Here is a 27,124-nt window from a genome sequence, read left to right on the forward strand (position 1 = left end):
TATGAATATAAGTCCAAATATAAGTTGGAAGTTTCTTCCCACACTTACTCCTCAGGAAAATAGAGTATGTCTTCAAAAATCTGGTTCTTCTATTGGTATTTATTTTATTATTTATTTATTTTTTTAATTAAAGTAACTATTTTAATATTTATTTTATTATTGAGAGAGAGAAAGAGCCTGAGCAAGGGAGGGGCAGAGAGGGAGAGAGACACAGAATCTGAAGCAGGCTCCAGGGTCCAAGCTGTCAGCACAGAGCTCGACACAGGGCTCCAACTTACATGACCTGAGCCGAAGTTGGATACTTAATTGACTGAGCCACCCAGGGGCCCTCACCATTGATACTTTGAATTACTTTTGTTGTTCTGCATTTTTTAATGGACTAATTTTTATTATTTTAAGTTTTGTTTTAGAGAGCATTTGTGGGAGAGGGGCTGAGGGAGAGAGAGAATCTGAAGCAGGCTTTGTGCTCCACTTGGAGCCTGACAAGGGGCTTGATCCCACAACCCTGGGATCATGACCTGAGCTGAAATCAAGAGTTAGATGCTCAACCAAATGAGCTACCCAGGTGCCAACCCCTCCCCACCCCCATTGACTATTTTTAAGAGCAGTTTTAGGTTGATAGCAAAACTGAGTGGAAAGTACAGTGAGTTCCCATATACCCCCTGCCCTCTTCCCCCATAAGCCTATCCTTTCAATACCCTTCACCAGAGTAGTACATTTGTTACAATTGATATACCTAGTGTAACATCGTCATCCAAAATTCATAGTTTACACTAGGGTTGTAAATTCTGTGGGTTTTGACAAATGTATAATGACACTATCTACTGTCGTAGTATCATTTCATTGCCCTAAAAATGCCCTCTTCTCTGGTTCTTCATCTGCTTCCCCCCACCCCTTGGCCCATAATTCCTGGCAACACTGATGTTTTTAGTGTCTCCATAGTTTTGACTTTTCCAGAATGTCATAGAGTTGGTATCTTACAGTATGGAGCCTTTTCAGATTGGCTCCTTTTACTTAGTAATATGTAGTATAAAGTTCTGTAGTGTCTTTTTCGTAGCTTGATAGTTTCGTAGCTTGATAGTTTCCTCTACTGCACTCATTGTCTGGATGTCCCAGTTTATCCATTTGTCTTTTGAGGGACATTATGATTATTTCCAAGTCCTGCAATTAGGAGTAAAGCTGATGGAAACATCTGTGCAGGTTTTTGTGTGGACATAGGTTTTCAACTCATTTGGATAAATACCAAGGAGCACAATTGAGTGTGTTTAGGTTTTTTTTTTTTTTTTTAATGTTTGTTTATTTTTGAGAGGGGGCGGAGGGGCAGAGAGAGAGACACACAGAATCCAAAGCAGGCTCCAGGCTCTGAGCTGTCAGCACAGAGCCTGATGCAGGGCTCCAACTGACAAACCACAAGGTCATGACCTGAGCCAAAGTCGGACACTCAACTGATGGAGCCACCCAGGCGCCCCGAGTGTGTTTAGTTTCGTAAGAAACTGCCAACCTGTCTTCCAAAATGTCTGTACCATTCGCATTGCTACCAGCAGTGCATGAGAATTCCTGTTACTCCACATCCTCACCTGCATTTGGTTTTTGTCAGTATTTTGGATATTGGCCATTCTCATAGCTGTGTGGTGGTTTCTTGTTTGTTTTAATTTGCCTTTCCCTGCTGATGTGATGTAAGGTATCATTTCATTTGTTTCTTGGTCATTTGTAGATCTTCTCTGGTAAGGTTTCTGTTCAGATCTTTGGCCCATTTTTTAAATATTGGGCTGTTTGTTTTTCTATTGTTGAATTAAAAAAAATTTTTTTTAAATGTTTATTTACTTTTGAGAGAGAGACAGAGCATGAGCAGGGGAGGAGCAGAGAGAGAGAGGGAGACACAGAATCTGAAGCCAGGCTCTGAGCTGTCACCACAGAGCCCCAATACGGGGCTCAAACTCAACGAACTGTGAGGTCATGACCTGAGCCGAAGTTGGACGCTCAACCGACTGAGCCACCCAGGCGCCCCTCTTATTGTTGAATGTTAAGTGTTCTTTCTGTATCTTAGATAACAGTCCTTTTTCAGATATGCTTTTTGCAAATATTTTTTCTCAGTCTGTGGCTTATCTTCTCATTCTCTTGAGTAGTACTCTATTTTGAATAACGAAGTATTGCTTGGACAAAATACATGTATGAAAAGTCCTTAATCATTGACAATTTTGTATGCTTATAAAGCTTACCTAATAGATTTGGCTTAAAAGAAAGTTGAAGTAATTAAACACATTTAGTAATTATTCTTTGGGGTATGATAAGTGTTGCGAACAAGCCTTGTAAAGATCAGCTCAAGAGCTATGTTGTGGTAATCACAAATACATTCTTGTATATTCTGAGAGACAAGCATTGCCCCAATGTTGTGTAAATGCATACTTGGAGTTCAGATAAAATTTCCAGACTGCATTTCATATGGGACCAAAAAGTGCTGTTCCCCAAACTGCCAGAGTGGGAGTAAAGCTGACATACTCTTGGGTTTCATGTGGCAGGACTGAGAAGGTGATCGCTAGTGATAAAGATGCATACAAAAGCTGGAATAAAATGGTTTGGTGACATGTTAAAGATAATAATGATTGCATTCAGAGTGACTGTATTTACTTCCAAGTTCTTTCTGTTGTTACGTCTTAGTTGAGGTCACCTCTTCTTTGCAGTTGCTGGGTTTTACATATGTGGCACATTCTCGGAATTCATTCTTTTCACTAGGCAATGGGACATGATACTCAGTGACTTCTTGTATGTGGGATATTCTCTGTTGAGAGAGCTGACATGAGGAAAATTGGGGAGGGGGCACCACAGTCAGAGCCCTCTTTTATGCTTTTTTTATAAAGTCTCACTTTGAAATGTTAATGTTCTTCATCAAGACACCCTTTGGAGAACTTTAAATTGTTGAGGCAAACATCTAATTGTACTTTTGTTGTTGTATAGGATATCGTACCTGTGGATGCCTCTTACGAAGTAAAAGAACTGTATGTGCCAGAAAACAAACTCCATCTGGCAAAAACAGATGCAGAAACATTGCCAGCATTGAAAATTAATAAAGTAAGTGCTTTGTTCGTCTTCGTACCTAGTGATTTAGCCTTAATATATACTCATTATCTGTATACTTTGTTTTTTAGCTATGTTTGAGGGCATGGGTACTGGTGGCTGGGGGTTAGTTGTAGTTTATGTCACAATTTCCAGGATTTGGAAATGTATTTAATGTATTTAATGTCATAAGATTTATCTATTTTGAAATAGCCAAGGTCAAAGATCATGTAAAAGTTTTAGGTTTATCAGAAGGAATGAGTTCTTAAAGCTTCAAAGTACTATATAGTAATTAAAATGAACAATTTTTCCCTCCCAACATGTTTCATAATCCTCTGTCAAAACCTTGAATCTCTTACTTTGGTAAGAGTCATTATGTGCATGTCTTAGCTCTCATTAAGTGTTCTCCCCGCCAAAAAAAACCTACTGAGGTAAACTAGATACAACAACAACATTGGAAACTATAATTTATCATTTTCAGATATTAGAGAATTTTAAATTATATCCTTTAGATGTACTTTTAAAATTGAGAGATGAATAAGAAGCTGGACCAGAAGTTGAATTTCCCAGCATTTCATTGAGTTACTAAAAATCCAGAACACCCAGGGAAGCACCAAATCTTTAAGCACCAACAAATTTCTGGGCTTAGAGAAGGCCTCTTTAAGTAATTATTCAAATCCCTGATTAGAAGTAGATTATTTGATGCGCTTTATGGGATTGGGTCTCTGACCAGAAGCCAGGACATTCTGAGGGAGCAGAGAGGGAGAGCCGGAGAACAGAGCCACGTAGGAAGGTGGCCGTCGCAAAGGAACAGATGTTGTCATTGACATACTTTGCATGGAGTGAACATACATATGTACACACAGAATGAGGATGAATGATTGTGAATCCAGGTCAGCAGAACTCTACAACACAGAAACACAGTAGCTCTTTTAATGTAGTGGCTTGTTCTTTGCACGGCAGTTATGAAAAGTAATTAACTAAAAAATCCATCTTAAGTCGGATAGTGTATTAACTTGGGGGGCCAGAGCAAATACCGTAGACTAGATGGATTAAACAGCAAAAATTGCCCCTCTTGTGGATCTGGAGATTGAAAAGTGTAAGATCAAGGTGCTGGCTGATTTTGGTTCTTGGTGAGACTCTTCCTGGCTTACTGATAGCTGTAAGCTCTGACGTCCCTCTTCTGTGAGGGTACCAGACCTGTTGGATTAGGGCCCCACCCTTATGACCTCATTTAACCTTGTCACCTCCTCACAGGCCACATCTCCAAATACAGTCACATTGGGGATTGGGGCTTCAACATATGAATTTGAGGGGGGACACAGACATTCAGTCCATAACACATACCATCTAGAATTGAATTCCAGTAGAGACAAATAGCGGCCACTGTCCAACGTTTAGAAATAATTGGTAAGAGGAAAACTTGAAAGTAAGTGAAACAATTTGGTCTATGTGTATAATTTATCCTGTGACTTACAGGAGGGGAATACATTGGCCCACATACTTTGGGAATAAATGGTAAGCTACATTTTACTGCACCCAGTTGGCCAGGTGCTTTATCTTTTCTCATTTGAGAGCCACTGCTGCACACACGCACAGTTAAAAAATGAGCATATCCAGCTTCTGTTAATGGTATGTAGTCCATCAATTCCTTAACGTTCTGGTAGGATGGGTTAGAAATCTTAAAAGTCAAGACGTAACATAATCTTTATAAAATAAAGGGTGCCCTGTCATTGGTCAGGCACTTGTTCTGGTAAATATTTTTATGTAAAGTTTGTTTTAGTTTAAGGCATTAGTTGTCACAGTATAACTTGCAGACTATCATTTAGCATTTTTGGGAACCTATTAAAAATACAAATTCTTGGGCCCCACAGCAAAGCGATTGAAGTAGAATCTGTGGAGGTGGAACAATCTCTATTTTAATAAAGGCCTTCCCAGGGTTTCTTCTAGCATATTAAAGTTTGAGAGCCACTAGTTTAGGAGATGCCATCCTTATTAGAAATGCTTTGAAGACTAAGGTTATGCACATTTATTAGGAGAGATGCACATTTTCCTAGTGCCCTTAATCTTTATTAGATTTGTATAATCTATAATCATTCTTGAGGTGTTTCTTTCCATTGCTTTCCAAATTAAACTCTTAAAGGTTATTACTGCTTTTGTTCATAAGTATATGAAGTAGAGCATTTTCCTTTACTGTCTCATTTACTAGGTGGATATGCAGTGGGTACAGGTTCTGGCAGAAGGTTGGGCAACCCCCCTGAATGGCTTTATGAGAGAGAGGGAGTACTTGCAGTGCCTTCATTTTGATTGTCTTCTGGATGGTAAGAGCTTCTGCATTCAACTGTACATTGAGTATGGAAGAGAAATTACACAGGGGCAGCAATTCATCACTGCCTCTAAAAAGTAGTGGTGATGTCTTTAATGGAGGTAGCATTTTAAGTGTTTTATTTATTTTTGAGAGTGAGTGCAAGTGGGGGAGGGGCAGAGAGAGAGGGAGACACAGAATCCAAAGCAGGCTCCAGGCTCTGAGCTGTCAACACAGAGCCCAACCCGGGGCTCGAACCCACGAACCATGAGATCATGACCTGAGGTGAAGTCGGATGCTTAACCAACTGAGCCACCCAAGCGCCCCGGAAGATAGTATTTTAAGACCAAGTTATATCGGTACTGAATGTTTGAAGTGAACTGTGAGATCTTTTTGTTTTGTTTTGTTTTCTGGATTGTGATTTATTGCAGAGGGAGATATGCAGGTTTATATATGCAGGTTTCCCTGGGCATAAGGGCTGAAAATGGATTTAAGAAACAAATAGAATCTCCCTCTGCTGTATCCACCTGATCATCATGGAAGGCCTTTCTCTGAAAAAGTGCACATATATCCTGAATTTTGCTGTCCTCAAATCCATGCTTGCGTGGTTTTTTTTTTGAATTTTTTTTCAATGTTTATTTATTTTTGAGAGACAGAGGGAGACAGAGTGTGAGTAGGGAAGGGGCAGAGAGAGAGAGGGAGACACAATTCAAAGCAGGCTCCGGGCTCTGAGCTGTCAGAACAGAGCCGGACGTGGGGCTTGAACCCATGAACCGTTAGATCATGACCTGGGCTGAAGTCGGAAGCCGAACTGATGGAGCCACCCAGGTGCCCCTGCTTGCTTGAGTGTTCTAATAAGGAATCAGCAAGGCCAAGTTAAGGAGTCCTGAAATAGGGGCACCTGGCTGCCTCTCAGTTGGTGGAGCATGTAACTCTTAATCTCAGGGTTGTGAGTTTGAGCCCCAAGTTGGGTGTAGAGTTTCCTTAAAATAAAATCTTAAAAACAAAACAAAGAAGTCCTGAAATAGATGGTTAAAGTGATGGTTCTTCTTCCTCTTTTAAAGCACTAAAAAAAAAAAATTGTCAAAGGCATTGATGTTTAATATATTTTACTGACAATTCAGCTACCCAGAACTTTGTATACTGTTGGTAAGATTAATTTGTTACATTAAATAAAATATTTTTAAATGTCCCTAAGCCTATAAAATAGCCAGCACGTTTTTCTGTGTTATGACTTTTAACTAAGGAATGAAATTGATACTGGAAATTGTAACTCCTAGTCATTCTTCTCAAGAAACTTGTATCACAAAAATGTAAGTGTTAAATAGTGCTTTTTGATTTTTCTTCTTTGGAACCAATGGCAGAATCTTTGTGGACTGCCTCCTTCGGAATGATTTAGCCTTGTGTTTGCTGCAAATCTACCTATTAATTTTCCCCTTTAAACTGTACCTAGTGGTGGTAACTTTAAAGCAGCCAAGCAGTTATCACTGATTTTTGTTGACCTCTTTTGTCCAAGGAAGGCAAGCCATGATTTCCAAGAAAGTATGCTTTTATCTGGTCTGTAAATAAGATCCACATATGAATTTGAGAGTGCATTTTATTTCTCTAACCTGGGCATGACGAGTAGGAAAAAAAAAAAAAAACTTTTAGAACTTGAAAGGTTGGAAACTGAGGATGTGCTTATTGTCTCACAGACAACATATTTGGATTGAAATAGACACACTTGCTTCCTTTGTTTCTTGGCCAGTAATCACGGGTATTGGTTTAGTTCTGATTAAAAATGAAGAAATCAAAAAACCTTTTGGGTGTTTTTGTCTTCCTCTCTCAAGGAAACCCAAGTATCCCCAGCAAACTCAAGTATACTTGCCACTCAAAGTATAGTTATCAGAACGGATTTACATTTTCCTAGAAAGGCCCTGAAAACATTTTTTGTCTTATTCATATATTGGAGGTGCTCAGTATATTTTGATGACACCAGGCTTAACCAGTTGATTCTTCCTTGTTAAACTGTTTCTTCTATGTCTGTGATTTTATACCACTTTTTTTCTTCCCAAAGACAGTTTCATGAATTGTTGTGGGAAGTGTGGGAAGTACATTGCTACATGGTGTTGACGCTCTTAATGTTTTGCTGTTTTTGTTTTTTTTTTTTTTAAACCTGTTTGCGGTGGGGTGGTTGTTCTCTCTCCTGATTTTCTGTGCCAGGTACTGTCACTGACCCATAAATCTTGTATTATTTGAAGAGCATCCCCTGAAGTGGAAGGTGGATATATGGCCTGTTGAGTAATCCAAGCTGTGTGCTTCATGTTCTCTTGTGTCCTGCAGGGGGTGTCATTAACTTGTCAGTACCTATAGTTCTGCCGGCTACTCATGAAGACAAAGAGAGGCTGGACGGCTGCACCGCATTTGCTCTGATGTATGAGGGCTGCCGTGTGGCTATTCTTCGCAACCCAGAGTTTTTTGAGCACAGGAAGGAGGAGCGCTGTGCCAGACAGTGGGGAACAACGTGCAAGAACCATCCCTACATCAAGGTCCTGAGCAAACCTTGCTGCCTTGTATCTTGATTTGCCAATAGTGTTTGTGCTGCAGTGCGGGCATCACCCGTATGTTGACTCTTCTGTTGGAATTGTTCATATTTTGCAGAATGGGGGGGTGCCTGGATGGCTTAGTCAATTAAGCGTCTGATTCTTGATTTCTCGGCTCAGGTCACGATCTCACAGTTGTGAGATCGAATCCACGCTGGGCGTGGAGACTGCCTCAGATTCTCTCACCTTCTCCCTCTGCTCCTCCCCTGTTTGTGCATGCGGGTGCTCTCTCTCTCAAAAAAAAAATTATTTTGCAGAAAGGACACTGGATCTTAGATTAGTGTGATGAACCATGATCTTGTCATTTTGGTGCAGATAAATAATTGTTCAGTAAATCTTTTTTGCATTAGGCACTGAGCTTGGTGCTAGTTCTGGGGATATATGGCTGATGTACACGGCAGGCACGTTCTTTATAGGCTTGGAGCTTCCTGGCTGGTGGTGGAGCAGACATCATGTGCTTACAGGTCGGCTCTGAAGACAGGGTGCTATGGGAGCCCGTGGCAGGGTGATTTTATCTAGTCTGGACTTCCAGTCGAACGTTGTTTCCGATATGAAAATAGTGAAATCCACTTAGTCTTTCCAGAGGGCCTCGTGTATTTTATGTATTATGTGTGAAATGTTATTGAAGTAAAATTCCTGTCAGTTGTTTTAAAGTGCACTATGAGCTTTAAAAGAAATTAAGTGAAATTTTAGTAGCTTTATCTAGAAAATTTTTTATGACGTCTGTTTAGATCCTGACAATGTCCTAAATCTCATCCCATGAAGGATAAGAAGTGATACGCTTTTTAAAATAGGGAGATATATTGTTTTAGAAAATAAGGAATTTGAACTAGTGATGGTGTCAGATGTTTCTTCAAAGTTAAAATTCTGCCGTTATTAAAAAAAATTTTTTTTTAATGTTTATTTGAGGGAGAGAGAGAGAGAGAGAGACAGTGAATGAGCAGGGTTGGGGTGGGGGCAGAGAGAGAGAGAGAGAGACTCCAGGCTCTAAGTGAGGGGGGGCAGAGAGAGAGGGAGACACAGAATCCGAAGCAGGCTCCAGGCTCTGAGCTGTCAGCACAGAGCCTGACACGGGGCTCAAACTAGGAGCTGTGAGATCATGACCTGAGCCGAAGTCAGATGCTCAACCGACTGAGCCACTCAGGTACTCCATAATTCTGCAGTTATTAATGGTTTACAAAACATGCTTATGTAAATTCTTCAAACCGCATAGCAAACCTATAGGATGGGTGGCATTTCTATCCTACACAGGGAGAAATTGAGACCTACAGGGGATAGATGTCTTGACCAAAATTATAGAGCTAATAAGTGGAATGAGGGTCTGATTTGAATTAAAGACTTTGCGGGGGGCCTGGGTGGCTCAGTCGGTTAAGTGTCCAACTTCAGGTCGTGATCTCTTGGTTCGTGAGTTCAAGCTCTGAATTAGGCTCTGTGCTGACAGCTCAGAGCCTGGAGCCTGCTTCAGATTCTGTGTCTCCCTCTCTTTTGCCCTTCCCCCACTCACATTCGTTCTCTCTCTCCCTCTCTCTCCCTCCCCCCCCCCCGTCAAAAATAAAAGTAAACATTAAAAATAAAAAAAAAATGAATTAAGGACTTTGGGGCTTCAGAGCCATCTTCCATAATCTATAGCAGAGAGTAATTACTGATGCATGTGCCGCTTCTATTTAGAGTAATCTGCACAACTTGTTAGGATGCAACCTTGAGGAACCAGCAGGATTTCGATAACGAACGGTGAGAAACACAATTCCAGTTTTAGGGATCAGGAGGAGCAAAGACTCCATGTGTTTGAGAAATGGCTGGTTATTAAGTAGGAGAGAGGACCTTGGGAAGAGAGAAGGCTTAGCATTCTACCCTGAGATGTTAAAATGTTCAGTCATCACATGGTTTACATATATTTATGCTTTATGCTTTTCAAACTGCCTTTCTGTTGTTTGGTCCTTACAATGATCCTTGGAGGTAGACCAGTTTTCTTTAACTTGAGGAGTATTCTTTTGGGTTTGGCTTGCCCAGACCTACAGAGGCACCAGTTAGGAGTCAGGATTAGAGCCTGTCTTGGGTCTTTTGTGCTGCTCTGCCTTGCTAGGAGTGGAGGTCACAGGCAGCCTGGGAGCACGAGACAGTCACAAACAAAGTGGCACTTTAAGAAGCTTGGCCTGGTGGTCTTGTGCAGGATATCCCCATCCCACCACCACTTGCACTGGTACTGTCCGAGCTCTCCAGGTCTCCAGCCTACACCATCCGCTGTGCTCTGGCTGGAATGCCGCTTCCTTATGCCCACTGCCTTTCTGTTCTTGGAGCAGCCGGAGTGAGCCTTCAAAAATATAAATCTGAGCATAGCACTCTATCCTCTGAAACTCTCCAGGGGCTGCTCGTTGTCAATAGAATAAAACCCAAGTCCCGACGAGGTCCGGCCCTGACCTTCTAACTCATGGTCGGTCGGTCTCTCTCTCTCTCTCTCTCTCTGCTCCTATCCCTGCTCTGACTTTCCTGGCCCTGGGCTGCTTCTCAAGGACAGATGCTCCAGGCTTTTGTTTCTGCTCCAGCACTTTTTACTTGTTCTTCCTCTGCCTGAAATACTTTACCTCCATGGCTGGTTCCTTTTAGTCATCTCGGGTTCAGTGCCACCCTCCTCAGAGAGACCTTTACTGACCCCTTGCTCTTACATGTCATTCACTCTGCTTCCTGGGCACTGTGTTCCATTGCCCCAGTTATTTTCTCTGTGACACTCGTCACTAGCCACTACCTGTCTGGCTTCTGTTCAGTGTCCCACTAGAACGTAAGGTCTCTTAGATCTTTCTCCCATTTTCTGCTGCATTTCCTGGTGCCCAGCAAAGGCCCTGGCATGTACCAGTTACTTGGTAAATATTTATCGAATGAAGGGTTTGATGGATGGGGAGGGACTTTATAGCGAGGGACTTTATAGACCCTGTAGGAAGGGACTACAGTGGTCTGGGTATATTATTAGTACCTAAGCTGAAGCCAGGGAGGGAAGGGAAGGGTGAGTTTCAGCTGTGCTGTGGAAGTGGACAGGTCCCAGAGGTCACATCCCGACTCTCAGATGCAGGGAAGGAACATGAGTGAAGTTGTGAGAAATTAGAGGTGATGTGGAAATCAGAAGGTATGAATTTGCGTCCAGCTCCATCAGCATTGCTTTAAATAGTCAAAAGTTTAGGATTGGAGAATACAGAGGAGGGGTGGGCTCACTCACGGTTACAAAGGTTTCTTTACAACAGCGTACAACAACAATGAAGACAATGTTTTGTTACATAACAAGTCATAGTTACTTACTTTGATGTTGTTTGCCTTTACTATGTAAATATCCTAGTTGTGTCACAAGACCTCTGAGAAATTATAAAATATATTCTAATTTTTGTTTGTTTTGTTTTTTAATTTTATTTGAGAGAGCGAGTGAGCATGAGCGGGGAAGAGGGAGGGGGAGAGAGAGAGAGAGAGAGCGCGAGAGAGAGCGCAAGAATGAGAGAATCCCAAGAAGGGTCCATGCTCAGCATGGAGCCCGATGTGGGGCTTAGTCTCATAGTCATGAGATCATGACCTGAGCTGAAATCAAGAGTCAGACGCTCAACTGACTGAGCCATCCAGGTGCCCCAAATACATTCTAATTTTAATGCGTCTCTAATCCCAGTTCAGTTGATAAGCCAAACATGTTTACCATTGGCCTTAAGATTAGTTTACAACTATATGTAGCTCATGTGAGGGAAATGTTCTTCCTTATTTTGATCTTGTTTTCTTTAAAAAAAATTTTTTTTTTCTTCCCGTTAGATGGTTATGGAACAAGGAGATTGGCTGATTGGAGGAGATCTTCAAGTCTTGGACCGAATTCGCTGGAATGATGGTCTTGATCAGTATCGTTTCACTCCTACTGAGCTAAAGCAGAAGTTTAAAGATATGAATGCTGGTAAGACGTGGATCTGATTCTCTAACATGGTACTTAGCCTGGAGTTTCTGCTTGATGGGAATGTTCTATTTTTTCCAACACTTACTGAAGTGTGAAAGAGAATGATGAGTAAATGTAGAATGGAATGTGTTGGGAGAGGTAGTTGATCTAATCCAACCTATGTAGTTCTGTTAGATTGGTGTAATTTGGAAGATGGTTTTGCCAATTATAGATTGACCTTTTATTTGTGTCTTATAAAACTCATATGCTAAAGCTCAATAAAGCTATGGAAGAGAAATTGAGTAATTCAGTGTTAGATATAAGTCTAACATATCACTGCATAAACAATATCATGTTTGCTGTTCATTCAACAAATGTTTATTGTGCACCTTCATACCAGGTGCCAAGTGCTGAGGATCCATTAATAAATAAGACTGGAGTGTATGGTGTATAAGAGAGAGATGTAAAGGAGATAACAGGAAAAGTTGTTGAAGAGTAGGTTAATAATGGTTTCAGATTTCTGGATTAGGGTGAAATGGACTAGTATGAGTAGACTCCATAGATGCTGCTCTTTATTATTATTTTTAATGTTTATTTTTGAGAGAGACAGAGACAGAGCATGAACGGGGGAGGGGCAGAGAGAGGGGGAGACACAGAATCCGAAGCAGGCTCCAGGCTCTGAGCTGTCAGCACAGGGCCTGAATTGGGGCTCGAACCTGTGAACCGCAAGATCATGACCTGAGCCAAAGTCGGACACTTAACCGACTGAGCCACCCAGGCGCCCCGTTGCTCTTTATGACCCTATCTTATCTGGGGCAGGGATTTTTTTATCTGACAGTTTGTGAATAGTAGGTCTTTCACACAGAGGTAGGTAAATGATGTGTTTACACTGGGGCACCCACACTCACAAATTCAAGCTTCCATGTCAGGGACCAGCATTCCCTGTAGAGTTTGGGAGGCATTTTTAAGATCTGAAGACTGCTGCAATCATGCTACCAATGAATTCTCACCCACTACCGAAGTGGTTAAGCCCTAAGCATTGCTGCTGCCTTTTAAGATATTTTCTGTGTAGAAATGGAGTGGACACGGCTGAGAAAAGTCCGGGGAAAATGGTTGCTTTGTAAGGAACTAGCTGGCCACTGAGCCATATTTGTTAACCCGGAGCCTCCTTCTCAAGTGACTACAGAACCTGGGCAAGAGCACTCGTTTCATGAGTCGTGTTTAGCTTCCGTGAACTCCAGGTCCTGGTAGTCGTGCTGTTCCCTGCTTCACCACCCAGAAGTCATGTGGTTGTTGAGAAATTACTTTCCTCTCTAAGGCTCACTTCCCTCACTTGTAAAAATGAGGACAGGTGATACCTAACACATAACGTTTTATTTTAAAAAGTGAAATAAGTTGCTTGCGGCACTGTAAAGGGTACATGGTAACAGGTTAATGTGTCATAATTTCTGAGTCTGAAGCTAGTCTTACCTATTTGTGTAAAGGTTAGAGAAAGAATGTCTTTTCATTCTTTTTTTCTTAAATGTTTGTTTTTGAGAGAGATAGATAATGCGTGCGTGCACGGGAGGGGGGCAGAGAGAGAGGGAGACAGAAGATCTGAAGTGGGCTCTGTACTGACCACAGAGAGCCCTATGCGGGACTTGAACTCACGAACCGTGAGAATGACGACATGACCTGAGCCGAAGTCTGATGCTCAACTGACTGAGCCACCCAGGTGCCCCGAATGTCTGTTTATTCTTAAACTCTACTGTACTTCACTGATATTTGAGATAAGAGTGTAAAATCAGTGGAGAACTGGAGGCCACACACTGTTCAGAGCTGTGCAGTTCCCACCCAGCCTGCCTCATTTGTTCACAGTTTCTGCTTGGCCCACGTAGGGTATCTGAACCTAGGGCCCCTGCCCCCACCCCTCCTCAACTTCACTCATCTCTGAATTTGAAGCATGACTGAAACTATGTGTGCAGATGTTTTTCTGGATGCTAGACTTGGTGCCTGCCTGTACGATAATATGTTTTCTTCTTTTTTGCTAACATGCTTTGGGCCAGTCGTAGGGGAATGTGTCGTGATTGCTGTAGGTCAGCGATGGCATCTCATTCTCTTCAGTCAGCAATTTAAGGGTCCTTGTGTAAGTCCGTTCTGGCATTGAAATGTAAGAGAGAGGGGCTTCTGGGAAAGGATTTTCTTCCTGAGAAGAAACGGGCTTAGGACAAAAAGTCCTCTTTTCCTATACTTTTTCTTCCTGCTTGGGATGCTGTCATGGAAGGATACAGTGTTTGCAGCTCAGGTAGCTATTTTGTATCTGTGAGAATCCATGAGAACCTTACACTGAGTTTCTGGTCTAGTGCTGGAGTCCTTTATATCCAGATTTCTTATTCAAAGACTGAATGCGTGAATTATTTAAGACACTTCGAATTGGATCTTATTTCATATGCAGCCATAATCATCTGATGGTTTAAGACATATAGGTCTTTGCTTTTTTTCCTGGTAAACAAGAACATGTTTAATGGAAAGCGTGCTGAGACCACACCATATTTACTTTAATTTTTTGCCAAAATTTGAATTCATAACTGTAATTCATGTTAGTAAATTAATTGTTGGCACTGATGAGGGGTCTTATCAAGAAATTATTCATAATTGGAGTCTTTAATATTACATCTGTTTTATGCTCTTCTTTTTGAGCCAAACATTTTAGGTCATTTAGAGAATTTGTTGCATAATGAGTGATTGCAACTTTGTTTAAAGTAGCTGAGAGCCAATTATCCTTACATCAGACGACAAAGATTGTGGAGTATTATTTTGTTTACTTTTCCATTTTAGACTAAGACAAGCAACAGACGAAGAGTTTCTTTTGTAATTCTTGTTCCCTCTTTTAGGAGGCCATTAACAAGTCCTCTGCTGATGTGCCTGTATCTCCTACATAGTTCAAGGAGAGAAAAACGCAATCTTTATTTTTTCTTCTATTTGGGGTTTGTTTTCCTACCTCTCCCTCTTTCTCCTTCCTGCATCTTACAAGAAGAATTTTGATTACCTGATGGTGGGGTGTTGTCTTGTGCTCATTATTATGATCACTTCTGCTTCTTTGAGACTGTTCTGTAGCTTGGAAGGATTGAGAAGTCTTTAATAACCACATCAGTGATTGCAAGGTGACACAGTCCCAGAGGGCAGGTTCTTTGAGTCACTGATGGTTGATCACTGTCTTGGAAAGGAAGAATGGATTTCACTTAACCTAAGTGAGAGCCAGTTAGTATTTATTACACACAGAATATTGTTCTCTTATTGGATTACCAATAAGAAAAAGTTGACATAACTGCTTCCAGGCTAGTATAGTATCACAGTCTTGAAGAAATCTGGGAAAGCTTTGTAGAGTTGTTGAAATACAAACTAGAATGGATGGAGACGGCAGGTGGATATTTTACGCAAAATTGGGAACAATACATGAGAAGGCTGAGGCAGAAGCAGATAGTTTGCCTGTGAAGGCACTAGACTTTCTGGACCATAAATGACAGCGAACTGGAGATACCGTGATTTGAAGTTGGGTGCAGGGAGCCTCTGTCAGTCAGGTCAAGGCACACTCAGATGAGGCTGTCAACATAATTTAACGAAGTATTTGAAGAAGGGTGGTCAGGGTTAAGGGAACCCAGGAGGAATCTTGAGGCCTCCAGTGATTAGCAGCTTTGTGTAGTGTTACCCCTCCTGAGGATGCTAGGAGACTGTATTTCTGAAGCTGGGTGAAAGGAACTGAGCTGTGAGGAGGGGCTGTTGCCAGAATCCCCTTACTCACCCCCCGGTTGTAGGGGGACGGAGGCCAGAATCACAGTGCTGAGGCAGAATGGTGCTGGGGCAGGAGCCCCCCACAAACTTTCTCTGTTCTCTGGTTGTCTGTTAATGTCTCCCACACCACGGAGGCAGGAGTACAGCCCCCATGGCCTGGCACACAGATACACACACAGACACACAACAGACTAGGCAGGAAGGAGAATGGAGAACAAGTAGGACAGAGCCCAATTGGCAATACATTCAATTTTTTTTTTTTTTTTACTATAATTTGAAAGCATTTCTAGGCTTGAGAATGGAAAATAATTTATTGCTGCCATACTTTGGGGTATAAGAGTATCACTGTGTGAAAAATGCTAACTAATATGTTCATGTTTACTCAAGTGCCCTGTCTTATTGATTCTTTTTCCCCCTTCTAAGCAGTTTAAGTGAAAGAAAGATCAGTAATTTATGATGGTCCAGAGGAAGGAAGAAAAACCAAACTCTTTCTTACTTGCAACTCTCTTCAAAAAAGCTCCCACAAAAACAAACATTAAACACACAACCTTCCCTAATAACTCTAGAACTACTGTCTGTACTCTTGTTTAGCTGCTGTATTGACTTAGGGAAAATCAGAAATGCCTATTATTAGAGCTTTGGGGTAAAGTGGCTGATAATAAAGCTTGAGTGGGACTGGGAGAGACTTATTAATTAGTGCTGCATGTAGGACAGTTTTACAGAGAAGAAGTTGAAAGGAGGGAAGCAGGAAGATGTTGTAATTCTGGGTTTAGTGGTTGGGATGCATACCAAGGCTCTGACTGTGGGCTGGGCAGCGAACACTGTTTGGAGAGATCTGGGGGAAGGGTGACTGGGAGTCAGGAGCACTTCACGCTCCTCACCTCATCTGTTGCTCGGAACAGCCTTGCTGCCAGAACTGAAGTTGTCTGTGGGCACTGGGCTAATAAGCCACAGAGCAGGGTCGGGGCCAGGTTCTTTGCGCCCAGTGGCATTTGCAACCCGGCGTCCTCCTACATGAATCCGGGGGTCAGTGCTCATGCTCTTCCCACCACCAGGAGGAGCTAGTGGTTGCCATTTCCTTTCCCTGTCACAAGTCAGCACGTGCTGAGGAGAACCTTTTCCTGTGTTCCTCCCCTCCCACCTGCTGGAAGGAAAGGGATCAGACTGTACTTGTTTCCTAGTGTGTTGGCTCCTGGACTAGAGGGAAGGGGAGAGAACTTGCTTTACTGGGTTGTCCCTTTATGTAGACATCAAATAAGAAGGAATAGGTTTTGGGGGCCAGACCTGTGTTTGGCTTGAGTAATAGTGAAGGTGGAAGGATTGACAGGAGAGGGGACAGCAGTGAACATTATGTATTGAAATGCTTTCAGTAATAAGTCTCTATAACTGATGAATTGGATGGTCAGAATTAGAGATGCAGCTAACAGAAGCCATCTGTGTGCACACAGTAATTGAATCCAGGCGAAGGGGTGAGTTTCCCGAATGAATATGCAAAGAAAGCACTTCATAGGACACAGCAATGAACCTATTGCTCTGAGAAGACTACAGGATGTCAGAAACAAGTGATCATCCCGAAATGGCCACACAGAATAAGAAACATACACATCTGATTACAACTTTGTAAAAAAAAAAAAACCAAAAAACGTATGTATAGAGAGAAAACTAGGGGATTGTGCAAAACAACCAAAAACAGCTACGTTAGGATAGTGCATTTGTAGGCAGTTATCCCCCCCAAATGTCCTTAGTGTTTCATGGTTTTTACTTAAAAGGGTCAAGGGGAAGATGAAGTAGAAAAGGTTGGTGCCATGGTTGGCAGGCCCTGAGACTGTGAAGGCCGTGGGGTCGGTGTTTTTTGTCAGAAGCAGTGGAGAGGTTGGGACACTTTATTTATTTATTAAAAAAATTTAATGTTTATTTTTGAGAGAGAGACAGACAGACCATGAGCAAGGGAGGGGCAGAGAGAGAGAGAGAGAGAGAGATACACACACACACACACACCCACACACACACACACTCTGAAGCAGGCTCCGGGCTCTGAGATGTCAGCACAGAGCCTGACACGGGGCTCAAACTCATGAATGTGAGAGCATGACCTGAGCCGAACCCACTGAGCCACCTAGGCACCCCAGATCAGGACCCTTTAAAGCAAGAAAGTGCCTATTGGATTTGGCAGGAGTTTCGTATTCACTAAGTAACAACGAGAAAGAATTGGTTAAGTAAATGAATGCGGTCCCATTCTTTTCTTCCATCGCTTGATCTTTCACACTGTCACCAGGCGTATCTTCTGAAGACAAAGATATAGTCATGTCCTTTTGGAGTTGAAGGACCTGTATTCCTTTTATCATACACTTCTCCTCTGATTAGTGAATGTTTGCTTCTCCTCCTCTGATTAGATTGTAAGCTCCTGGGGGTAGGACCAGTTTCACCATTGTTACCTCAGGAAGGCATATCTAAAACAGAATTTCTGTCCTGTCCCCAAACTGGTTTCTTCCCTGCCTCTCGCTGCCCTGGCAGGTGCACGGAGTCTGGATGGGGGAGGGGGACCAGTTCGTAGGCGCGTCTGGTGAAGGGGCAGTGAAGGCTGATGTGTGCAGCTGTAATGGAGCCAGTGGAGCTGAGATCTGGGGACAGCGTGATTCACTGATTGGCTGCACGTGGTGTAGGAGGGCGGGAACAGAGCCTGCAGGGAGGTCGGCAGGAGTGGAGACTTCGGTGCCTGTGGAGTGCTAGGAGGCAGCCGGGGAGACCGTCTGGAGCTCAGGGGAGAGTTGTAGTCAGAGGATGCAGATTCAGGAGCCACCGACATGGAGCGCTCGGTGACCTCAGGCATGGGGGGGCGCGGGATGGGGAGAGGTCTGAGGGAAGGGGTTCGCCTGCCTTCACTGTTGCCACAGTGTGACTCCATTCCCCAGCGCGTAGGTTGTGTCTGTCAGACGAGCCTGTCAGAATCCTGGGGGAGGAGTAAATGAAGCGTGAGGAAGAGTTGGTGGAAGTTTTATTTTACATGGAAGTGTGGGAACATGCTCCTCAGCAGCAGTCTTCTAATTTTGTGGTCTCTCTTCTTGCTGTACCTTCTCCGACGTCAATCCCGCACAGTCCTGTGGAGACCCATTTTCTATAAAACATGACTGATTGAGTCACAGCCCCTGTTGAGTACGCTGCATCCTTCCTAACCTGGCATTCGAAATTCTACGTAATAATCTTGTGCCAGGTTTTATATCCACCTTTGGCAAAGTGAATGCTTCTCTGTTCCCCAGACACGTCTCTGCTTTCCTCTCTTAACACTCTGGCTCACACCAGTCAGCTTGGTTGTGGTGCTCTGTAGACTTCTCAGCCACATTGCGTTTGTCTAGCGGAGGTCAGTCAACAGCAGTCTGCGGGCCAAATCTGGCCTGCTGCCAGTTTTTGTAAATAAAGTTTTATTGGAAAACAGCCATACTCACTGGTAATCCATTGTCTGTGGCTGTTTTTGCACCACTTTGGCAGGGTTGGCATAGTTACAGCAGAATCCCCCATGGCCTGTGAAGCCTAAACGATTCACTCTGGCTTTTTACAGAAAAAGTTTGCTTTTATGCGTGGTGTCAGCAGCTTCACAGTGTACTTTCTAGAAGTCAAGATTATAGAATTCCTGGTCTTTTTCCAGGAACATGGAGACAGAGGTCTAGAAAGAGATGGAAATCAGAAGTATAAATATTAAATTTTAGTCATCTGGTAGATCATCTCCCATTTTCAAACACAGTTAAAACAGTCTTAAACTAAGCCATAAAGAATTACAAGTAGAAAGGCAAATATTTGACACTCATTGTGTGTGACAGGTAGGAAAATCATTGTCCTTTAGAAAATGAGGATGAGGATGTGAGGCAATAATGACAGTTGCTATAAGTATTAGTGGCCCCAGGTCCATAGTGGCTCATAATTTTTTTTTCCATCCTTGATGGAAAATTGATGGAGGAAAATTTAATAGTGATGCATTGGGGTTGTGTTAGTTGGGACAATATCCTGGGGTGTCAGCTTCCAATGGATCAGGTATTCCTATTATATTGTTCATCCAGGTAAGTTCTCTAGTGGACAAACCAGATGGTAGGGATGAAAATACAGCCTGCGACTAACAGCTAAAGCCATTTGTGTAATTCATTGATAAATAGTTACAAGAGATTGACTAGAAGTTTAGGAAAGACCTGGTAATATTGGCAAGAAAAAATGGGCAGATAGATTTCTGAGGAGTGGATAGTAAGGAAATAATTCTACCTGGAAGAAATGTTGGCAGTAAAGTCCTTCATATGCTGCTAACGCATTTTTACTGAGTCATCTGTCTTAACTTTATCTGTTAAATGTTCAGTGGGGAGCTAGATTAATTCTTTTTGGAAAGAAAGCCTGCATAGATAATAAATTACAAGGATCTGTGAAATATGTGTCTTTGAGACCGTTTATTCTATATGTTTCCTTTTGCACATCCTGTCCTATAAATAATCCTGCCAAATGGTGATTTTACAAAATCAGATTTGATCTGATTGAAGTCTAGGCATGTAGTGGTCGTACCTGAGATATATCACCCAGGGGCCCTATTCAAAGATAGATGCCTGTTCCTGATTAAGGAGGATAGAAGCTAATGAGCACAGTGCTAACGCACCCTCATCTTGCAAATACCATCTGACAGTGTGAGTTTATGTTGGTGTGGACCTTGAGCCACCAGTAGAACAGTGGGTTTAGTTTCTTGCCAGGATTATTTATTTATTTATTTATTTATTTATTTATTTATTTATTTAAATTTTTAATTAAAAGGTTTTTTTTTTAATTAAAAAAAATTTTTTTAACGTTTATTCATTTTTTGAGAGACAGAGACAGTGTGAACAGGGGAGGGGCAGAGACACAGGGAGACACAGAATCTGAAGCAGGCTCCAGGCTCTGAACTGACAGCACAAAGTCTGACGCACGACTCGAACTCACAAACCATGAGATCATGACCTGAGCTGAAGTCAGACACTTAACCGATTGAGCCACCCAGGTGCCCCCAAAGGTTTTTTTTTTTTTTTTAATGTTTATTTATATTAGAGAGAGCAAGCGCAAGCGGGGGAGGGGCAGAGAGAGACGGAGACAGAATCTGAAGCAGGCTTCAGGCTCTGAGCTGTCAGCACAGAGCCCGATGTGGGACTAGAACTCATGCTGTGAGATCATGACCTGAGCTGAAGTTGGACGCTCAACCGACTGAGCCACTCAGGCACCCCAAATTTGAAATTTTTTTTAAAGTTCATTTATTTTGGGAGACAAAGAGTGTGTGTGTGTGCAGGTGGGGGAGGGGCAGAGAGAATCCCAAGCAGGCTCTGGGGCTATGCACTGTGCCCAACATGGGGCTTGATCTCACAAACTGTGAGATCATGACCTGAGCCAAAATCCAGAGTCAGATGTTTAGAGCGCCTGGGTGGCTGAGTCAGTTAAGCGTCTTACTCTTGGTTTTGGCTCAGGTCATGGTCTCACAGTTTCGTGAGTTTGAGCCCCAGGTCAGGACCTGCTTGGGATTCGCTCTTTCTGCCTCTCCCTGCTCCTCCCCTACTTGCATTGTATCTGTCTCTCTCAAAATAAATAAAATCCCCCCCCAAAAAGAGTCTAGTGTTTAACTGATGGAGCCACCCAGTGCCCCTCCTTGTAGTCACTTTTTTTAATAGTTTGTTTGAATCGGAATGTAAATAAGGTCCACACATTGTATTTGCTTCATATATCTCGTCATAATTTTTTATGTTTTTTAACTTTTTGTTTTGAAATAATTTTAGATGTATAGAAAAATTACAAAAATAGTATCAGAAATTCCTGTACATTCAGCCAGAATCCACAGCTACTAACATTATACTTTATTTGCTTTGTTCTCACTCTGTCTGAAAGTTCTAGACATGAGGGGATGCCTCATTATACCTTAGTATGTCTACATGCCTTTCCTAAAAATTCCAATCTCCTGCCTAACCATAGCATGCTTGTCAAACTCTGGCAAAGAATATTGATGTAACACTGTCAAGCCCATATACTCTGTTCAAATGCTGCCATTGTCTTAAGAAGGTGCTTTAAAGCAAAACCAACAACAGCAATCATGTTTTTTCTTTGCCACCTTTCCTTTCTGGTTCAGGACTCAGTCATGTCTCTTTAGTCTACTTCAGTCTGGAATTGTGTCTTTTATGACCTTGACATTTTTTAAGAGCACCTATCATTTATTTTGTGGAATGTCTGTCATTTGGATTTATCTGCTGTTTCCTCACAATTAGATTCAGGTTATACAATTTTGTCAGAGATCCTACTGGAAGCATTTGTGAGTTCTCAGTGCATCATATTTGGTGGCTCACAATTTTGATTTGTCCTAAACTTTTTTTTTTTAAGATTAACTTTTTAAAAAAATTTACATTTCTCTCTTGTTTAAGATTGTGTTTGCCAGGTTTTCCTGCTGTAAAGTTAACAAATTTTGTACTTACTAAGAAGTATTTTTGGAGAGAGATTTTGAAACTATAAATATCCTGTTATCAAACTTTTACCCACTAGTTTTAAGGGAAGCAAAAATAATATAAAAGTATGGAGGGGCATAAAACATTAAGAGACTCTTAAATACAGAGAATAAACAGAGGGTTGCTGGAGGAGCTGTGGGGGGGGCGGGGAGGATGGGCTAAATGGGTAAGGGGCTTAAGGAATCTACTCCTGAAATCATTGTTGCACCACGTGCTAACTAATTTGGATGTAAATTATAAAAAATAAATAAATTATAGAAAGTAACAAAACAAACAAACAAAAACCAGATACTGCCAAGCGGTGAGTTTTCTAATTGTCATTCTTCTTACATTTGTTTGTTGACCTTCTGCCATAAGGTAGAGTATTCCATTCTCTCCCATTGTTTTATTCATTTATTTTATTCTTAAATTTTTTTTAATGTTTATTTATTTTTGAGAGAGGGAGGATGAGCGGGGGAGCGGTAGAGAGAGAGGGAGACACAGAATCTGAAGCAGGCTCCAGGCTCTCAGTTGTCAGCACAGAGCCTGATTCAGGGCTCGAACTCACAGACCGCGAGATCATGACCTGAGTCGAAGTTGGATGCTTAACTGACTGAGCCACCCGGTGCCCCTTGTTGATTTTTATTCTTTATGGACTCACATATTCCTGTTTTACTCAGTAGGTTACAATTCATTACTATCATTAGCATTATTATTTACGTTGGTGTTTAACTTGTCCTGGGTTGGCCATTGGGGTTAGTCATTGGGTCATACTGGTTGACCCACTCATTTTCTGAGCACTTCCTTTCTTTATGACACATAAGATGTTCTAGCTCATGTTGTACTTGCCTTGCCCTAGCCCTAGAATCAGCCATTTTGCCAGTGGTATTTAGAGTAGAAAATTTGTGCTTTTGTTTTGCTCATTGTCCTTGGGTAGTGGTTGCTTGCAGGACCTTTCAGTGGACAGAACTAAGAGGTGTGTGTATGTATATGCACACACACACAAATAACCCCACACATTTATAGGTGAAGACCATGAACTCATGCCGATACTTTCAGTCCTAATTCAGTACCACATAGTCCATTCTAGTCTTTCTCCTTTCTGTATTTATGCCTTCCATCTCTGACAGTTTTTTGTTTTAATGTTTTTAATTTAATAGTCGGGGAGGGGCAGAGAGAGGGAGGGAGACAGAGGTTCCGAAGCAGGCTCTGGGCTGACAAGCCATCAGGCAGTGAGCCTGATGCAGGCTTGAACCCACAAACCGTGAGATCATGATCTGAGCCAAAGTCAGACTCTCAACCAACTGAGCCACCCAGGCGCCACCATCTCCTACAGTTGAGAATCCTGGCTCCCATTATCCTTACTATATTTACATATTTGCTCTCCCTTGCTGTATGTAAGCAGTCTCCCAAACAGGTGGTCTCCTGGGCCATGGTGCTGCAGGCTTGTGCTGGCCCAGAGTCCTCCCCACTCCCTGAGGTGTGAGTCTGGAGTCTCCCCCCGCTCCCTATCAGTGCAGTGACTCCCATTGGCCCAGGAGGAGGATTCACTGATGCTTACTAAGTGTGTTTGTTGAGATCAGGCTGTTTATAAAGAATGGGCAGCATAAAGTGAAGGGAAGAGAGGAGAGAGGTGAGTGACCAGACTTAGGCCGGAATCAGAGTGGGTAAGGTCAGGCAGTAATCTCCTAAGTGGGGAAATATATACATTCTTTGTTTGTCCTTTTATGAGGGACTAGAGTATATGCAATAGAGTCAGGAGGTAAAATTGCTTCTTGCTCCCAGAGTAGGAGGAATTCTGGAGTTTTACTTAATGGTCAAAGGGATGTTTGTCAAAGGGATCTTTTTATATCCATATATAAAACAAAATTTGAAGTGAATTCAGGATAGAAAATCTTTTAGGTGTGTACCCTCTTCCCATCTCCTTAAGGCAGAATAGTTTTAAATGCTCATATATTTGTATCAAGACTTTCTTATTCTTTGTACCTTGTATCAGCTATTTCATGGGTGAAAACCAGCCTTGTTCATGTATAAAAGGTAACCTGACAACTTCAAAGCATAACAATAATGCTGTAAATCTTGGAATATCACAGGATGTGTGCACCCCCCCCCCCCCCCCCCACGCTCAAAAAAACCCAAACTGCTGGTCAAGTAAGGTGCCACAAATTTCCTCCTGTGGCCTTTTGTCATCATGATAGAAGACAGAATTCAGAACAGATTGGGGAAGACATTGTATGATTTGGCTTACAGTTGTTAGAAGAGGGGAAGATACTCTTCTGAGTCAGGCTTCGACCAACATGGCTTGATGCTCTACCACATGTTGTGAGGGCAGTAAAACACACAGCTCTTCTAACTCGTTCACCACTCTGTTCTGTGAAATTTCTCTATGACTCCAAAGAACCATGCTTTCTAAGAACATAGCCTGTTAGCAAGCTCCATGTGGGAGTAAAGCCAGGGTTGTAAGCAGAATTAGTCTAGGAGTTTTCATTGCTTGGGTAATAGCAATGGCTCTTGTGAGGGATAGTGTTGTTGCTAAAAACTGTAATACAAAATCTAGACCTGGCATCACAAAACAACATAGGGTTCTAGTCAAGCAAAGGTAATCAGTGTATATGAGCACATTTGGATAGTAAGTAACTTTTTAAACTATAAATTTTTCTACCTTCCTGTCTCCTTTTAATAATGCAGTGTCTTAGGTACTATGGAGGGATTGACCTGGTGGATAATTAAGGCACAGGCCAAGAAATTATATCCCTTGTGAGCAGCTGAACCAGGATGTTGGGACCAGAAAGTCTGGTGATTATTCTCGTTTCCCATGAATGCAGAAAGCAATTGTTGTAAATCCATGACCATTCTATTACACATCCTCAGACATGTAAAATTTGTAAAGTAAAAACATAGCAGAAGTAGAGGTCAAGTTGCCTTGGAGTAAAAGGTCAAAGCAGTATATGTTTTTCACCAGTCTCTGATTGTGGGCATGTATGTTTGTTTAATCCTAAGCATCAAGCTTTAGGAAGAATTGCTTATCCTTTGGAAGGTAATCTGTTAGAAAAGTACTATTCTTGACTCTGGAAATTCTCTTTTCAGATGCTGTCTTTGCATTTCAATTACGCAACCCAGTGCACAATGGACATGCTCTGTTAATGCAGGATACCCATAAACAACTTCTAGAGAGGGGCTACCGGCGCCCTGTCCTTCTCCTTCACCCTCTTGGGGGTTGGACCAAGGATGATGATGTCCCTTTGATGTGGCGTATGAAGCAGCATGCTGCAGTACTGGAAGAAGGAGTCCTGAATCCAGAAACAACAGTGGTGGCCATCTTCCCATCTCCCATGATGTATGCTGGGCCAACTGAGGTAGACTGCTTTTAAGATTTGAACTGCAGCACAGTTGAAATCACATTTACTAATACAGCTAGAGTGGATATTTCTTTGATCTGTTGGTCTGCTCCAGTCATTGCCTGGAGTACTCTCATGCTCTGTTGGGAATGTTCTTTAGAGGTGGCCCCAGAAAAGCAGACTTTTTGTGAACAAGAAGACAGAGACTTGGCTTTTGGTCCCAGTTTTGTGAAGGAGGGAACATTCCCTGCAGACAGATGGCTCAGTGAGCTTGGGAAGGTGTGACAGAGGTACCCCTTAAAACTGTTGGCTAGCTCTGATAATACCCATCTTAGTCCTTTAACAAAGTACTGTCATTCTTCCCTGGAAACAGATTTGGTCTGATTTTTGTAGCTTCTAAATTTTGGAAGGGCCACAGGTATTTTAGTGGGAAGGTAAGGTAAGCATGGTACCTTTTAAAAAATTCTCAGAAAACATTCTTCATCTGTTTATAAAAGACTGGAACAGAATAGAGTCAGGAAGTAAATTACTTTTAAAAAAAAATTATTTTAAGTTTATTTATTTATTTTGAGAGAGAGCGAGAGCATGAGCCAGGGAGGAGCAGAGAGAGAGGGAGAGACAGAATCCAAACCAGGCTTTGCACTGACAGCGCAGAGCCTGATGCAGGGCTTGAGCTCCTAAACTGTGAGATCATGACCTGAGCCAAAGCAAGAGTCAGACACTTAACTGACTGAGCTATCCAGGCGCCCCAAAATTACTCCTTGATATTTGGTGGGAGGAGGGTTCTGGAGTTCTCTTTAGTGGGCAAAAAGAATGTTTTGAGATCTTTTTATGAGCATACATATAGAAGAGCACTTAATCAGGTTTTTGCTTCAAGGCAGAATAGGCATTCAAAAAAAATTTTGTTGAATGGATGAAAAAATCAATGAATGACCTAAGAAACAGTATGTGGCAAATTCCTAGCTAGCTTCTTGTTGAATTTTCAAGATGAAGTGCACATTGTTGCACTGTTTTTCAGCCCTTGAAAGGAGATCAATTTATTTATATTTACTTGGGAGGCAAACCCTTTTAAAAAAGATCTAAATAATTTGTGTATATTCTGTGATGTCTTCCTCCAAAAACGTTTGGGAAATCCAAGCGTGTTTGGCTGTTTAGGCTTAAGCCTAAAAATTTTCATTGGAGCTTAGTTGTGGGGTTGTACACTCTTACTCTTTATCCAAGAAAAACCGACAAAGATAAAACAATCATAACAAAAAAGCTGAAAGATTAAAATGTATTTGATTCTCTTCTTAGATCCAATGTAAATAATGCATTGGAACTTCAGTAGATAAAACTCCTCATATTCTTCTCTCTTTGTTGGTATCAAACGTTCATGAAAATGGAGCAGTGATCACCCTTTAAGTTTCCTAGAGACCACTGCGACCTTTAGTTCTTATATCTCAAAGAGTGATTAAATTGTTTTTGAGAAAAAGTAACGAATTTTGTTCCAGTAGTTCCACACCCTTTCCTTTGGTGCTGTCTTCATCATCATTTTAAAGGAGTCATTTGGTCTGAAATTCTGCGGAGTTTGGATGAGTGGTTTTGAACATGGGAGTGACCCAAGCGACCAGCGTCAGGAATAGGCTACCTAGGAAAGGGAAGGGCTTTACCATCCCAATTCAGGATATATTTTGTCCTCTTTGTGTTTCGTTTCTTTGTCCTTACGTAAAAGGGGA

The 27,124-nt window shown here is 41.9% G+C and overlaps 1 protein-coding gene across 2 annotated transcripts in view; it reads left to right on the forward strand.

The window, feature by feature from the left end:
• Positions 1–27,124, forward strand: part of PAPSS1 (3'-phosphoadenosine 5'-phosphosulfate synthase 1) — a 103,923-nt gene that overhangs the window by 45,464 nt on the left and 31,335 nt on the right. For both annotated transcript variants that reach the window (XM_003985102.6, XM_023252877.2), the window contains exons 6-10: positions 2,956–3,069; positions 5,264–5,375; positions 7,682–7,887; positions 11,722–11,857; positions 25,159–25,427. In XM_003985102.6, coding sequence (XP_003985151.1) covers positions 2,956–3,069; positions 5,264–5,375; positions 7,682–7,887; positions 11,722–11,857; positions 25,159–25,427 — 837 coding nt within the window. The remainder of the gene's footprint in view (positions 1–2,955; positions 3,070–5,263; positions 5,376–7,681; positions 7,888–11,721; positions 11,858–25,158; positions 25,428–27,124) is intronic.

Source organism: Felis catus, chromosome B1, assembly GCF_018350175.1.
Source record: "Felis catus isolate Fca126 chromosome B1, F.catus_Fca126_mat1.0, whole genome shotgun sequence".
NCBI lineage: Eukaryota > Metazoa > Chordata > Mammalia > Carnivora > Felidae > Felis > Felis catus.